The following is a 17,339-nucleotide window of genomic DNA, read 5'->3' as shown; positions in this document are numbered from 1 at the left end:
ATACATTTTCTTGTTTTATTTCAAGCTGTGATATATTTTATCCTAGAGCAGTTTTCAGGAATTGGCCGGACATCTCGCTGAAATGCAGTTCCGTTGCCTATCCTTCCTGGTGCCCGCTAGACTCTATGTAAACTGCATTGGTGCTCGCTATTACAGGCATTAACGGTGCGCATCAAGGACTCGGCCTTGCACCTCCGGTTTCAGCAAGAACGCGACGCAGATTTTGCCGCCGAATGCCGGTGAATCACTCAAGATCGAAAGTGCACATATAATATGATCCCGGACCAGCTGCGTAACTCTAAGTTCCTACCATCATTAACAGGTATCAGGTAAATATATATATATATATATTATGTCGTCCTCTGATTGGCCACATGTAGGCACGTAATCCATTGGCCACATGTAGGCACGTAAAACCATACCAGGTTCGTGGAGTGGAGAAGTGATCGGCGTTTGCTACAGGTAGTACTGCCCTCAGATCTAGCTATTTCACCCTGTAGTAAAAAGCTGATCAACTTCTCCTGAGCTTGTTACCGCTTAAAGGCGTAACGCTAGACACCAGACCAAGGACCACCTGCTGTAATGATTGATTGTAGCGAGAGTCCGGCTCTGAAGCGCGCATACATTTCAGAACCTTGGACAGCGCGCGGCGCCGCAGTGGCGATGCGTGGATTCAACCGGTGGCTTTCAACCACAGCAGTAGTGTGAGGGGACTGTGTGACTGAATGTTACATAAAAACTCTTTCCGTTCCACATGTGGGAAAGGGCTGGCTCTCTGGATCACTCGGACTAGTGATTTTCGTTCTTTCCAACACAGACCGTCGATTCCATCGTGTGGGTAGGCGTGCCGCTGGATGCTTGGTTGACTCCAGAAGCCGTGCTGAGCAGCGTGGAATAGGTGACTGTCAAGCGGGCGGAGTGGTAGTGGTGGTGCCTAAGAGACCCTCCATTTATAAGGATGCTGGTGGGAAATGCCTGGAGACAGAGATGACGAGATTTGTCAAAAGGCACTTGAACTCCTGTCAGATCTTTGTTCGAAGGGGGAAGTGCAAAACGAGCACTGCTTGGATTTTATCTACTATTTCCGAGACCTTGCCAGGCCACGCTATACGGATTCAGGTGAGGCATCATTTGCACACTTGATTCAACGGTTGCATTTAATTGAAATGACGTGAACGCGCATGTGACTTCTTTCATTGAGCGTTCATGCGTCTAAACCTCAATAGGTGGTCCATGCTAATTGGTTAGAGTGCTTTCACACCCAATATTCCTTATTTGGAAATTTGATCTGCACCACATTCCTCGCATCAATTATCCAGTTTAATTATGTAATTTTTCTTGCAACGATAATGCTCTTGCACGGCGACAGCCTCTCTTTTTCACTGACAGCTGAATTCGATGTCTAACATTTTAAATTCTTATTTCCAATCTACCTTCACCTAAAGGCAGGCATTCTGCAAGATTCAAATTTTGTGGTATTAGTCCAGTTTATTGTTTACACATGCACAGATTCCGACAGTCACAGACGGACACCAGCATATAAAACTGGGTGTATAGGATATATCCTCTTCCCTGGATGAGTTGCGCTTCTATCTGCGCTCGCCGGTAGCAGTTACTATCGTGGCACACAATCTTACTTCTTAGAAAGTTTACTTCACATTTAATTCTTCATCCTACTTAAAACCTACTGGCAACATGAAACATTTACTAAATTAACGCACTCCAACTGTGTTGCAGAAGAGAAGAGGGTGTGTTTTCAGTCACACGTGAAACATGAATGTGAGCACAGAGTCACGTTTCATCATAACCAACACCTAGGTTAACCATCTTCATCGGAATGGCATGTGTAAGTGTGAGTGTGTGTGAGTGTGTCACTGTGTGTGTGCGCAAAATAGAGAAAAAGCCAGGGAGAATGTGAAGGAGGGAGCAAGCTCAGCAACTGCAATCCTCCACATACCTACTCCATTAATCAAGCTTCCATTAGTTTACATTGTTATTGGTCATTACTCACAACATGAAAGCCCTCTGTGAATCCCTACTCCTTTCCTCTTGTTGTCCCCCTTTTCACCAACCTTTCACTCCTCCCTTTTTCCTGATCTCCTCTATTCCCTAATCTCCCAGCTCTCTCCACCATTCATCATATAGGCCCTGTCTTGTCTCTTCCATTGCACTCTTGTGGAATTGCTATAGTAGGTACTGTAGTGGAGTTAGCTAGGATTGCTTGCCTATACGGTTGAATTCTAGTTCCAGCTGTCATGCATCCCCCTGCATTATGGCAGCATCCATAATAGGATGACAAGGGAAGTAGATAAAAGTAGATAAAAGATCAAAGGTCCAACACCCTTTGGAAGGATTCAGAAACAGAGTTCAGAATGGGCGTGTTGGGATTGGTACTGCTTGTGACCATTTATGTGTTTAACATTGATATGGCAACTTGAGAAACCCATTGTGGTAAAAGTTATTTATAACAGTGATGTCCATTAAATATGAAGTTAGAGCCAGCAGCTGAGTATTTTTACACCTCCATTTAAACAGATGAGATTTAATGTGTTAATTGATGAGCTTTAGAGGTGCTGGTAGGCAGATTTTGTTACTTTTGCGCAGAGTCAAGCAAGCTGTTTCCCCCTTTTTCCAGTCTAAAGGCTAAGCTAAGCTAAGTGGCTACAGATTCATATTTACCGTACCAGCACTATGCGCTATCTATCATTTCATCTAAGACTTGAAAAGAAAGCAAATAAGCATATTTCACAAAATGTGGAACTATTCCTCTAAGCTCAGCATGTGTACACCATGTAATAGTGGTTCCCGAAACAGGACCCAAAGCACTGCTGTTTTTAATTGTCGCCATCTAATTAGTTAGACACAGATCACTGGGTCATTGCAACTAAAATCCTGTGAGAATGGAAACCAGCAGTATTCAGAGCCCTAAGGAAAAACCAATCAGAACAACTCACATGTTGTGTACTCCATGTTAACATTAACTGTAGGGAAAAATTAAACAATTATTCACATTTTTTTTTAAATACAGTTTTTATTCCCTGAGATGTGTGATAAATGACAACATCTCAGGAGGTAGAAGGTCCAGATATTGACTTTTCAGCCCTTGCTTGCCTCCTACACTATTGCACCATTGAAGGTCCTGTGCTCTAAAATTGGTCCACTCTCTTTGCTGTGAGTTTTTGAATCCTTCCAGATGTCTATAGATTCTTCCCTGACAGGCAGCATTCGGGCAGCCTGCCAATTGAAATGTGGGATCAGTGTCCTCAGATGGCAAGTCCCTCAATTTCTCCACATTATTCTCCCAAATCACACATACTCTGGTATTCACAGAATCTCAGAGCACAGAAAGGACAGTTTGTCTGAGTTCCTGTGCAAGGTTTTCAGCGCCCACACACAGAGCCAGTCCTGTAATAGACAGTGCTATTTGTTTGGAGGAAAGGTTATGCAAAATCCAAACTATTATTGTCAAAGTCTTTTAAAAATTAGTTGTGACTGAAACCAAACAATATTTAAATGAAGTGTGGTATTGTCTCATTTATTTTGAACCAGCATGTGGATGGCCTAACGAGATTCAAAAACTGAGGTCTTACAGCATAGTAAAATCATCCTTGGTAAAATGAGGGCATTCAGCTTAAAAAAAACCACAACATAACAAGTAATATTATTTCCATATTACTTAACTATACTTCTGTCAGCTGCAACACAAGGGGTGATAGTGTGCAGTTTAAAAATTCTAAATAAAAGTTATCCTGGGCACTGCCAAATAAAAATCGTGCAGTTGGTGTGAGACAGTGAGGTTAGCCATCAAGCTGTTCTCAGATACTTTTAATTACATGCATCATATCGCTGTGCTACAAATTAACACACATATATGTGGTGTGTTATAGTGCCAGTAATAATTAGCTCCTTATAATGTCAGATAGTCACTGAAAAGACACATGATAGAGCTTGTAAGTTCATATAAAAAATACATTATTATTATTATTATCTATGCACATTCTCTTTTCATGAGGTAATCATCATCTACTTGATATGAAGCTCATTATGTTTATTATGACTATTATCTTTTTTGAAACTATATCAGCATGCATTTCTTTTGAAATCCTGGATTTAATAGTTAATAAAGTGACACACTGTGCTAAACAATGTGAGGGCAGTTACTCAGGAAAAGCAATAATTAGTGTATCTTTACTGAAATGGGATAATTTTACTCATAACTATGATTAAAGTAATTACACAGATTACTTCTGAGTTATTATTTTCCTACAAATCTTCATCAACATTGACTGCACATACATGGATGGGCACAAAATCACATTGCTTTATTACTTTAGGAAACTAATAGCTTGTTGTACAAATTGGGCAAAAGTCTGAATCATTGCGCTCACACACAACGAGGCTTATGCAATATTAGACATAATATAGATTATACAGTGGACTAAGGCTATGTAAAACAAAAGATTTATCTCAAAGATTGAACACATTTTAATAGAGTAAATGAAAGTAAACATTACAGCAACTATGAAGGGATTAGTGTAGTCTTTCTAGATTGGAAAGCTTTTCCAAATGAATCAATAACTAACATGTACAATAATAAAATAGGAGGTTCAGTAGATGAACAATGCATAAACCATCACTGGACAAATCTTTCTACAAATTAAAAACCTAAACTTTTAATTTCTGTCCTCCCAGCTTCAAACCATCATCCCACCCCAACATTTGTTGCTGGGCAACAGTTCACTCCTGCACAAGATTATCATTATAGTAAAACAAAGCTCAATTATGTAATAATAGGCTTGTTTTTTAATGTATCAGCATTATTTAGCGTCACATGAAAATATAGAAAAAAACATATTTGTAACACAAGTACCACTTTCACTTATGGTCAGTAACATTTAACAATTAACAACCCCTAATACTCATCATAAATGATCAAATGAACATCTACCACAAGCTGCAGGAGTAGTAGTAGCTGTAGTTGTATATGAGGTTATCAATTCAGAATCATAAATAAATTCGATGTGAAAAATGAAGGGGATTGATAGGATGTACAAAACTGCATTACATAGTTCAGACAAATAAGATGCAGAGTTAGCCACATCTAGTGGCTGCTAGAAACTCTTTTTTTTAGAATAAAATTCCTTCTTTGTGTTAGTATCCCTCAACCACTGCTAAGCAAGGAAACTCTGTCAAAGGAAGCCTGAGGGAATTTTATACTCAGAGGACCATAACTTTGGAAGATACTTGTTTAATTTGTCTAACTCAGACTGCTGAATCCTAATGTTACCTTTGACTGAACTTGAAAATGCAGTTTTGCACTGTGTGGACACTAGTAAGGTGGAAGGAATCACTTCACATCCTCGTTCAGTGGACATCTGAGCATTGTGTTAAGGTAGACTTGAAAAATTAGAGGGCAAGCCGAGGTAAAAAAAATAAATTAAGAGGATACTTATGTCATGCGTGGAAATTGCAGTGCATAGCAATAAATGTCCCTTTGCTCTAGGTGGCCAAATGGGCTGGGCTGGTATTAAAGCCCTTTATGGGTCAAAATAATATTTATAATGCTCGCTGTTATTTTACCACACTATCATTATCTGTTAATTGCAAAGCAACTGTCTGTTGTATTTTACCCTCCAGCAGATGTATGTGAAAGGTGCTGCTCAAGACTAGATTTAATTAAGATGCAGTGGACAACATATCGCTCATGTGCAGACTTTGCTGGAGATAGATAACAGTTAGTCATGTTGTGAACTGCAATCTGTTCTGCTGTTATCTTGTTGCCGAGTGATTTTAATAATCACCACTTAATCTTTTTTTGCCTCATAAAAACTCAAGCATGCATAAGAGCACAGAGAGTGAGGAGCAGACACAGCATATAATATGCATATGTTTGCCTTTGATAAATACACGTAGTGAGATAGTCTTAAAAAACTAATCTCAGAAAACTCCACCTTTATGGTAATGTATGTTGACCTGATGAGCAGTTCATTTTGTTATTGGAGTTTTATATCAGAATATTCATAGGAGGTGTGTTAGGGAGTTGCACCTCTCTGGGGTCTGACTGACCTCCAACACAAGTAACATCGCCTCCATCAAATGTGCAAGCCCAGTTTGTGGCAAAGGGAAGGGTTATAACTTCAATACTATAAGTCAGAAGTTTTTTGTTTATTATTCTTGCTGTTACTTTTACACATATATCAGTGGGGTCTGTGGAACCCCAAACAATGGGGAAACATATTGGCTCTTTATTAATTTATTATAAAGCACCTATTAATGCCTTATTCTGCATAACCATATTCTATAGCTACTGGTCATTTAAAGACTTTCGAACTGTCCCCCATTCTAAAGTGAGGTTTTGCTCATATCTAAGGTAGATATTAAACTTAAACTGGGATAATTACATTTTTTTTTAAAAAAAGATTAGAAGAGATAGTTAATTTAGGGTTATTTGGACACTATTAATCCTTGCAGTTTTGTTACATAAGACTACAACAAATTTAGTAAGTGTTTATAAGGGAGAATGAGTATTCCTGTGGTACTACCACCTTATTAGACCCACAGTGAGCAAAGCATTTCAAGATCACAATTCATCTACTTCCATACAACTTCCTTATTTACTATAATTAAGCAGTAATTAGGAGGTCATTGAGGGAAAACTCTTAGTTAGATTATGGTCATGCAGAATAAGGCTCTATAAGTGCTCTATAATAACTAATATGCAGGCTAATAAGCAACTACTTAATGGTGAATGTGTTTAGCTTAATATAAAGTTTTAAGGAATTTTAACAAAACAAGGGTTAAATGTTAATAACAATCTATAATGATAAATATCATGCCTTTGACGGGTAAGAAATGAATGCATAGAGTCATAGATAGGACCTCAGTACTGTCATGTTACAGCAGTTTCTATGATTTATCTTTCAAAAAAAGTCACCCACTTCTCAACAGAGCTGATTCAGAAAGCCCTTGTTGACTCTGTTGGTTCACACCTCACCTCCCTTTCCATGGTGACTCGCACACCCTGTGATGGTGTAAACAAATGAACTGCAGGAATATTCAGTGTCATGCTTTAAAACCATAAACTCTTACAGATTTAAGCCTGGTGTGATACTACTTTAAAACTTTTATACTCCCACAGCCAACGCTACTGCTCTTACGCTCAAGTAGGCAGACATAAATGTATGTCATGCACCATAGTTGCTGGAACGTGTCTGGTTGCACTGGTAGGACTTTGTGGGTCTGGTTAGAGTTTTCACTTGGTGTTGATTCATTTACCCAATTATTGCAACCATAGACTCAATATAAAGAGGTTGTAACCTCAATTTACTATAACACCCAGTTATTCAACCCCCCCTTCCAAAACTCTAAACATTTTAAATTGTTGTGAATAAAAACAAGAGTTTAACCCCTAAACAGTTTTCCAGTATTTCAATGAGAATGTATGAATAGGCTTTTCCTGCTGCCTTTGTTTCAACAAACGATTCCTCTGTTATCAGCAAAGGACTGAAAATTACAGCATGGGGCACACTCCGCTTGGGAGGCAGATATCAGGCTCCAGACGATAATTAAATAAATGTAGTTAATCCTAATTAATCTTGTCAAGGATTATATGTAACAATACAGGAACAAAGATGAGAAAACCCCACAGTAGAGCTAACTGCACATTTTCTTTTGCTAGCTAGTACAAAGAAGCATGATTTATCCTAAAACATTCTTCCAATGTGACACCACAGGTGAATGAAAAAACAGCATAATATAACACATTCCCATGAGTGTTATTGTGACATGACCATGATAAATAAGAGTTTTCACACTACTTAATATATAAAAGTTGATAATGATGGTGATGGTAAAGTTGTAATGTTATAGTTAGCAGAAAGCAACTGAACTCACTGTCAGATCCTTATTTCCTGTCTCTCTTGTCACCCTCTCAGACATATCGGTGAGTCTGTTGTCACTGGTCGTGACTGCCTGTGGCTTGGCCCTCTTTGGGGTTTCCCTCTTTGTCTCCTGGAAGCTTTGCTGGATACCATGGAGAGAGCGTGGGCTTTCTCCAACCACCAAGGAGGCCCATGGGCACCTCAACCCCACCATGAGCCCTTTGCCCTCGCAGCCCGCACCCAGGCAGCCAGTTTATACAGCCGTGGACCCCCCGCCACACAACCGCCGTGAGTCGTCACACTGCTCTATCGCCAGAGAGCCCACTCCTGTGGCGTCTGTGGTATCGGTGGAGGCTCCGGTGACTCCTGTATCACCACCGCCTGTGGTCTTGGCCACACCAGAGGCAGCTATGAAGATCAGTCATACATCTCCAGACATCCCACTGGATGCCCAGAGTAAAACCCGGGAAAATGGGGTTCACACAAATCCTCGTATGCAGAGACAGACCACTGAACCCCCACCCTCTGGCCACTCAATGTCTGAAATTGGGTCAGTATAAGATTTTTGTTGGTTTCTTTGCCTTTGTCAGAACAACTAGATTTGTCCTTGAGAAACCTGTAACACTTCTGCTTCCATACAACTCTCAACATTAATTGGTGTTTGAACTGATCAGTACTCTTCTGCATGGCTCTCAATGCAATTGCCAAACAAAAACATCAATATTAGACGTATATTAAACCTCTACGCATAATGCTAATTCTTGTTTTTAAAAATATCTTTGCAGCAACACTTAAATACAAAGATTGAGGTTATGAAATGATGCTTAAGGTATGTTTAGGGTAAGGCAACCAAAACGCTCTTTTTAAGTCACAAAGCAAAGGTCAATTACAGGTGTGTGACAGGACAGGAACTCTGTTCTCCTTCTTGAGAACTGGTCACTACACACCAGTTCCAAACTCCAAACCCTACTTTCAACCTGGCTACATATAGGGCACACTACTTCCTGCATTGGCACTGGGTGTAATTTCACAGACTTGTCCAATTTGGATATAAAATGCCTACAAGCCTTTTCTGATTCAACCTGTTGATCTTGTATGATGATGTTTGTTTGTGATTTCCTCTGCCCACAGACAAGGGTCCATTCGCAGACATATGAACCTGTCTAACCCAGACTTCAATGTGGCCCAATTCCAAAGGCAGGACTCCCTCACAGGAATGGGGCTGGGCCTTGGGCGCCTCAAACCTGAGCTCTACAAACAGCGATCCCTTGAGGGAGATGAAGGTAATCGCAGGGGTGGGGGCTGCGGGCGCCTCCATTTTATCCTCAAATTTGACTGCGACCAGGAACAGTTGATAGTTAAGATCCACAAAGCAGAGGATCTCCCAGCCAAGGACTTCTCTGGTACCTCTGACCCTTATGTTAAGATCTACCTGCTCCCTGATCGTATGACCAAACACCAGACCAAGGTGCACCGCAAGACGTTGAACCCTGTGTTTGATGAGGTCTTCCTGTTTCCTGTGGCGTACTCTGAGCTTCCCACACGTAAGCTACACTTCAGCATCTATGACTTTGACCGATTTTCACGCCATGACATTATCGGCCAAGTGGTTGTGGACAACTTCCTGGATCTGGCAGATTTCCCCAGGGAGACAAAACTCTGCCGGGAAATCCAATATGTCTCCACGGTAAGTTGGCAATTAAGTTAAAAAGCATATCATCTTCACTCAGACACACCATGTTATATTAACTTTGTATTAATAACACAAAAGGCAAAATGTGTTATATTAAGTCTGACAACTTTATTGAGAACTACATATTTGGTTCACATTTCATTAATTTCAGCACCGTCTGTCCCTCAATGACATGAATATAAAATAAAGTTGACTGCTTTTTTAACCACGACGTCAGCTCTGAATGAACGAGAGAAGAATTAGTTGGTAGGTAGGTCACTCACTTTGAGAGGATTTCTCTGTCTCTACCAACAATACATCTCAGGCATCTGTACTGACACATTATGACTTTCAGACATTTGCTTTATTGCCTTGTAATTCTTTGTAGAGCAATGTATAAATTTTTTAAATGTGCTCTGTAGCTAAGAAACATTGGAGAGATGCAGTTATTTAAAACAATGAAACCCTGCAAATGCAGATATTCCTTTTATTTGACATAACTGTTTAACAAAATTCCATCCTTTTGTAAGAACCATTATTACTGAACACAATACATCCAGTTTATACAGGTGAAGGGCAGAAACACATTTTCATTAGGAAACACTTTTACTGCATTTGCCACTGCTTATCTAAATGCAGTGCCCTCTGCTGCCTGGGACTACCCACTTTTTAAAACATATGTAAATTAATTCCAGGGTGAAACTGCCTAAGGTCAACAGGATAACCCATGTTGCCTTATTATTGACTGTTTGCATGTCTGTGTGTGTGTGTGTGTGTGTGTGTACCTGTACCTTAGTATGATGTCACCAGTGTCACCATTACTATGCTTTACTGGTTGTCTTACTTGCAGTCTTTATCCAAATAATTCATTCAAGAGCTCTTTATACTATTTTTGACTGTTCCCTGTTAATGATGCCTTGTACAGCTGATATCTGACACATCTATTGTGTAATAGACAATACTGGTACATATTTATGGGTATATGCTTCCAGTGATTGCTTCATTGACAGGCATCTCAGTGTGTGAGCTTAAACAGCTTTAATGTAAAATTGATACCATTTGTCATTAATGAGACTCTTTGCCAGTGATTGCTGCAGACAATTCATTTCATTTCATTAAGTTTGATTAACACGTTAGAACCAGAACCCCCGAAAAGAAAGCCCAAGCTGTAATATATTGTAGTTTTTTCTTTAAGACAACACTGAAAATTGTTGATCTGTAATGGCAACTACTGGCACATTTTAGAAAACACTTAAGTCACTTCTATAACATATGTACATAAAGGAGCACAGGATTATATGAGTAGCATGTGTCTGTCTCTGTGTATCTAATAAGCAAAGCATCCTCTACCTCTGCTGTTGTCCAGGTTTGTCCCCTGCAGCTCTGTTCCTTGCTGCATATGCAAATGGCTCGACTGCACTGCAGCCATTTATGTTTAATGAGCTTTGTCCCTTAGTAACCAGATTTTGTGTGATCTACCTGTTAATCCAGGTTAAATATAGCCACCGTAGTAATATGATATATGCAATTTAGCCAATTCTGCCTTGAAACTTGTTAACATGTTTTTCTACTTTGAGAGATAGAGAAGAGAGAGCTGCATCATTTAATTTTAAGATTCATTTTCATAGTAATTCAGGCTTACATTCATAGTAACTGCTCCATTGTGTATCATTTCTGTTGTGAATCTTATTATAGGGGCCAGATGGAAGACTTGCTGTACAAGAGCAGAAATACATATGAAAGACATCTGTCAAACATGTTTGGATGGTGGTGAATTTGTGTAACAGCCACAATAATTATTCATCTAGATTTGCCTATCTGAGCATATATTGTTCTTGCATATCTTGTTACCATATTATTTATCTACTAAATTAAATCAATGCATGCTGAAAATGTTAAAGCAGATTAATTATTAATATTATCTAATTATTGAGTTATATACTACAAAACATCAACTGCAACCAGAATGTGAATGTGGTCAGTCAAGTTGGGATTATACTGAAAACTGTACATGGATATTATTCTTTGTATTTTAATGTGATTATATAGTTCAAAACTGGAATTTACATGTAGTAAAACTCAATTTCCCCTATGCATCTTTTTTCTTTAGAAATTTTAAATTCTGTTCTCTTATTTAGTTCTGTAAGGTTGCTGTCTTGTGCAAATCACAAGCATACCTTTGTCTGACATGAGCCAACAGCAACTTGTGTAGAAATCCAGAAATGACGCTAGAGGGGTACACATGTCATATTTTGAAGCATTGGGGCACTGACCAGGCTGCAGCATTTGACGAAGTAAGAGTAATATTTTCATTTTATTATAAAAGTGCTCTGCTATAATACCATATCTGCTCAGTCAAACAGTCCTCTTGGACCTCAAAAAAATAATATCTAAGGAAACCGAGCAAAAGTAGGCATCTGCAAGGCAGTCACAGATAATGGCAGATGCCTGAGAAGAAGCAAATCAATACAGGAGTGGTCTTTCAGGCAGCTAGTTATATAGAAAATGGCAGCCAAATAGACACTTGGAAAATTCCAGATAGCTACATGTCAGTGTATGCATTTTTGTTTTTGAAGAGATCATTCATTAACAGTTTACAAATTTAATTTGTAATTTCCATGATCATACAAATGTATGGTTTATCTGGTTGCAAAAGTATATTACAGTAGTGGGTAACAGAGAGACTCTCCTGGTGTAAACGCTTAGGTACGGTGGGATACATCAGCTGAAATAATGCCATTTTTGTCATGATCATTCATACACAATGATCAGTGATGTTGTATAATGCTATGCTCACTATACTGTGAGGTTGACATGCAGTCTGGCTGCTGGATTTGTAAGAATATTGATTTTTCCTTCGGTTTTAATGAAATTTGGACATCTGATGTTTTTTTTGGTTGTTTTTTTAAACGTGTGACTTCAGTAATGAGCTCATATTTGTGGCATGGTGCTGTCTATTCTGTATGGACCATTGGCTGGCAAAGACCATTAACAGCTTCCTACTCCTGGCCTCTAAAAATATTTTATCTCTGCCTCTTTCTTTCTCTGTCTGCCTCAATCTCTCTCTCTCTCTCTCTCTCCTCTCTCTCTCTCTCACACGCACACACTGTTCTCCTACTTCACTCAGCTGCTATATTTGTGCAACCTGTGAGTGCTGACAGCAAAGGTAGGTTGCACAGATCCCACCAAATCCCTTTGCTTGACCACACTTACTGCACTGAAACAGCTACATGTAGTTGTTCAGCCCTTCACACAGTACAGGCCATATCTATAGCCATCACAACCCCACTTGGCATCCACAGAGTCAGCAGCTGTGTCCCACTTTCATGATCCATACAAATTCTAACTGGGTTTTGAGTACATAAAACTGACAAAAATAAGTCGTAGTATATAAATAGCAGATGTCAATATGTGAAGTATGTTCACTTGCATTTTGAATGAGGAGTGGATTGACACTGTGGCCTCAAAAAACTTGCAAAAGGACAAGAAAAAGATTAAAACATTAAAAAAGAAATATGCTCATGAAAATATTTCAAAAATATTATGGATTAAAAGTATGAACTACACTGTAAAGTGTTAGTATGTAGTGTTGTGTATAGTGTGTAGTTCTGTATACGATGAGGCATCAGCAACTTGAGGAGCAGCAGGGTGACAATTTTAGAGTGCTCTCCCTGTGCTTTAGGGTCACAATGTGTCATTCTGTTTCTCACAGGCTTCAGCCACTAATGAGCCCTATAAGTTCATGCGGGCAAAGTACACCAACTTGACAGATTACACATAAAGGGTCACGCACTCAAGCACCCTCAGCACTGTGGTTGGAAAAGGAGAGAGCCATGCAATCTATTTGATCTCTCATATAGTAAAGCAAAGTCAAGCAATAACCTCCCCCCGCACTCCCCGCACTCCCGCACTGTGCAGTCGATACCATGGGGAATAGCCAGACCTGTACAAATTAGCTGAGTGAATACATGCATATTTTAGTGTGCTTCTCTGGAGTTAGGGCAGTCACGCCAGTAGACATTGTTGAAAGCCAGCGTGAAGCAGATCACAGGGATGTGCACTGAAATTTGCACCAAATATATACATTATTAAAAATTAAGTTTAGCTATCAGTTCTCGGTAGGTCATCATATATTTACCAAGAGATAGATGATTTGGGGTTTACATTTACAGAATGGACAGCTAGTGAGCGAAGAGGAGACGCCAAGGAAGTTTAATGGAGATATTTGTTCTGTCAGTCTGTCAGATAGAGACTTGAGGGGAATATTAATATTGACAGGAGAACTGATATTTTTGTATAAGCTCTCAACTTTGTGAGAGTTTACACAGTAGGTTGTTTTGTGGGGCAGTGCTGACGCCTTTATTATTGATTGTCAATCAATGTTACTCAGAAGAGAATGAGATGTGACAGGTGCTGATGGGGACTAGAGATTCACAGTACTTGGAGTGCTCCATTTTCACAATGTTCAGATTTTTTTTTCAGTTTTGCACGACTCAGCTCATTCACACACTCACATATGCAGTACACACAGACTCCTACACTTCTCAAACATTTGCACACATGCCCCAAACATTCACCCTAATAAACAAGCTAATCATTTTTGGACAAAAGTACAGAGGTAGGACATTTTGTATGCAATCCAGTAGGGCCCATTTTTCATAATCACTGTACAGATTCAGTGACTTAATTGATAGGTACAATTGGATTATCATTAAATCATGATTGCCAGTGGGATTGACCATATGGTTTGTTTCATTGCCAGATTTGGCTCATTTAGCTCAGCAAAAGAAACAGATTGACAGAAGAACGTGTGTTTTTTTTCATGATTGCAAAAATTACAATGTCAACGCAAACAAAAGCTATATAATGTATTACCATTATGGCTTGTTTTGGTTTCTTTTTTGTGTTATTTATCATTTTGATTGAGTTTGGCTTTTAAAGTGCTAGGACATACACACGTACAGTATTCCATAAACAAGTACAGTATGTTCAAATTGTGAAATTTGGGACATAGCTTATCAGAGATTTGCAGTGTGGCATTCGACCAGCAGGCATTAAATGGCATTTTTTGCTTAAAAGGGATTCTGGAGCACATGTAACACGGCACTAATGTCTCTCTTCCCACCTGTATCTCGAGTGTGCACAAAAACCATGAAGCATGTAAAGCCCACATTATCCTTCTGGCATGTGGAATGCATTTTTCTGGAGGGGTTGTCAGTTAATCCATCACGCAAATTTAAATGCTTTAGTAGTCCTGTTGAAGACTTGATCCTGATTGTAACAAAAGACTCAAGTCAAGATACAAGGCGATGTAGGTCTCAGGAGGGAAAGTCTTAAACTCTTTTTCTTTTTCTACCTCAATCTCTCCCTCGCTTTTCCTTTCCGACAGTTATACCAGCCACACGGGTATGCACACACACACACACACACCACCACAGCACAACACACCAGATTGAGCATATAAAAACAAAAGCCCAATCAGCGAGAACTAGAATTAGTTTTGTAAACACCACTCACCCAAAAAGAACTGGTCACGAAAATACTGACAAAAAACAAACAAAAAAGAAAAAGAACACCTGCTAGTACTCGTACCAGCGCTTACTATTCTTTGAAGGCTGCTGAAACCTGTCTTACAGCAGCTTTTGTCAGCCCAACCCTAGCTTTTTGTCACCACCTCCTGCTGCTACCGCCTGATCTCGTCCACATTCCAGGCGAGGCGCAGTTCATCTCGAACAAGCCTAATATCTCATTATCTCTATCAGAGTTAAATGGAGTGTCTCTACAAAATCAATGTGACACTATAGATTTTTTTAGTTCTCAGGTTTTATATTGACACACTGATTAAACTGACTGAGATTTCCTTTACGAATGATTACACTAAAAGGTAATAGCAGGTGACACCTGATTCAAAATAACCAACACAATCTTCCCGACATACCAATAGATCAGCAAGAGATTCTGCTGTAGGAGTTGTTGTCTTCACCAGACACGTTTGTGTGCTTTCCCGTTTCTCACTTCTTTACTGGAGTTATTTTAAGAAGTGATATGTGAGCTTCTGCCTTCCTGCAGCTGAACAGAAGTCTCCATGTCGGGTGAAATGTGGGAGGCTTTTATTAGAGAAATGTGACAGAGGAGAGTATAACAGAAACATGTTTTAACTGTGACATGTTTAAATGTCAGATGGCCGTGCCATTATTCCTCACCTTCGGCTGGTGCACAGTAATGAAAGGCAGCAGTGCAAGAAACAATGTTGTTTTATTTAGCTTTAAAGAATGACTGTAAAGTTGCTTTTATCAATATAAAAGTGATCGACACACACCTACAGCTTATGGTTGAGTAATTGTGTTTTGTATATATTGTCTTTCAGGATAATGTGGACCTTGGTGACCTGATGTTTTCCCTCTGTTACTTGCCTACTGCGGGCAGATTAACCATTACCATGATAAAGGCTCGCAATCTCAAGGCTATGGATATCACCGGCGCATCTGGTAATTAAAAACTGATACTGAACTACAGAGTCTCACTGGTATCATGAATGAAAATGAATGTCTTCACTTTCTTTCTTACTTTCATAGATCCATATGTGAAGGTTTCATTAATGTGTGAAGGTCGCAGACTGAAGAAGAGGAAGACATCGACGAAGAGGAACACTTTGAATCCAGTCTATAATGAGGCCATTGTCTTTGATGTCCCTCCAGAAAATATAGAGCAGATCAGCCTTTTGATTGCAGTAATGGACTATGACCGGTTAGGACCTTTCACAAGGCTTTATATAAGCACCTCTCCTTGCATGAATAATTTTTAATTTATACTTGCTGCTGGACAAAACACATGAAATGTTTGTGTCACAAACATATTACATAGTTAATTTTAGTTTTTTTCTTTTCACTCTGAAGATGAAGTGCATCATTATTCTTGGGATGCAGGGTAAGTCGTGATCACATTTTTTCTCTCTGTCCCTCCCGCACGTGCAGTGTAGGCCATAATGAGGTCATTGGCGTGTGTCGAGTTGGCAACGATGCAGACAGCCTCGGTCAAATCCACTGGAGTGAAATGCTCACATATCCACGAAAACCTGTCGCCCACTGGCATCCTCTCGTTGAGGTGAGGTAACTTTACTGTGACGGGTACGATATGTGTTTCCATGCATGACCCGGTTTGAGGCATAAATATATTGTTGTTCTTGTTAAACATAATTTGCTACTAATGCTGTCAAAACTGGAGCTCTTGCGCCTAAGGCAGGAACATGCTGTTAACAGCCAAATATTAGAGCAAAGTCTAATGATGAAAGCAATTTAGTAGCTGTTATGGTCTGCTATTACAGTAATAGTATCAATAAATTCAAATCATCACATAAAATCAGTCTACAGAATGTAAAATTCGGATGTTTTTGTTATAATGTTTTGCCTATGGAGGCAGATTTTGTTACAGATGAAAGCAAAATTAAGATTTCCAGGAACGAATATTAAATAGGATAAAGCTTTATTTAACTCTGCGGTAAAACTTTATAGTAGCAGCAGTAATAGTAAATGTAGAGGAAACAAACAAACATCTTTTTTTGTTTTAAAAATCGAATGTAAAAGGAAAAAGAAGATTACTAAAGGCCAATAAATAAATAAGTGACATTTATGAAAACCTTACTATTATTAAAAAATAAGTATGAGCAACACAAAAGAACACTGTTTTGCCAAGGCTAGAGGACTGCTGGATGAAAAAAGTGTAAATGAATATGCAACTAAGCTTATCACTGCCCAACCATTAAGGCACAGTGGGCTCATTAGTATTCA

The 17,339-nt window shown here is 39.2% G+C and overlaps 1 protein-coding gene across 1 annotated transcript; it reads left to right on the top strand.

Annotated features, from left to right (window-relative positions):
• The first annotated feature begins 479 nt into the window (after nucleotides 1–479).
• syt9a (synaptotagmin IXa) lies at nucleotides 480–16,665 on the top strand. The gene is made up of 6 exons (XM_035652096.1): nucleotides 480–1,119; nucleotides 7,935–8,430; nucleotides 9,012–9,567; nucleotides 15,920–16,040; nucleotides 16,128–16,299; nucleotides 16,527–16,665. The coding sequence occupies exons 1-6, from the start codon at nucleotides 972–974 to the stop codon at nucleotides 16,663–16,665; spliced, it is 1,632 nt and encodes a 543-aa protein (XP_035507989.1). The 5' UTR covers nucleotides 480–971.
• Nucleotides 16,666–17,339: the final 674 nt, after the last annotated feature.

Source organism: Morone saxatilis, unplaced genomic scaffold (genome assembly GCF_004916995.1).
Source record: "Morone saxatilis isolate NCDOM2014 unplaced genomic scaffold, NCSU_SB_2.0 Contig11, whole genome shotgun sequence".
Classification (NCBI taxonomy): Eukaryota; Metazoa; Chordata; class Actinopteri; family Moronidae; genus Morone; species Morone saxatilis.
Note: the sequence above shows the minus strand (reverse complement) of the source record. Positions and strands in the feature narration are given on the sequence as shown.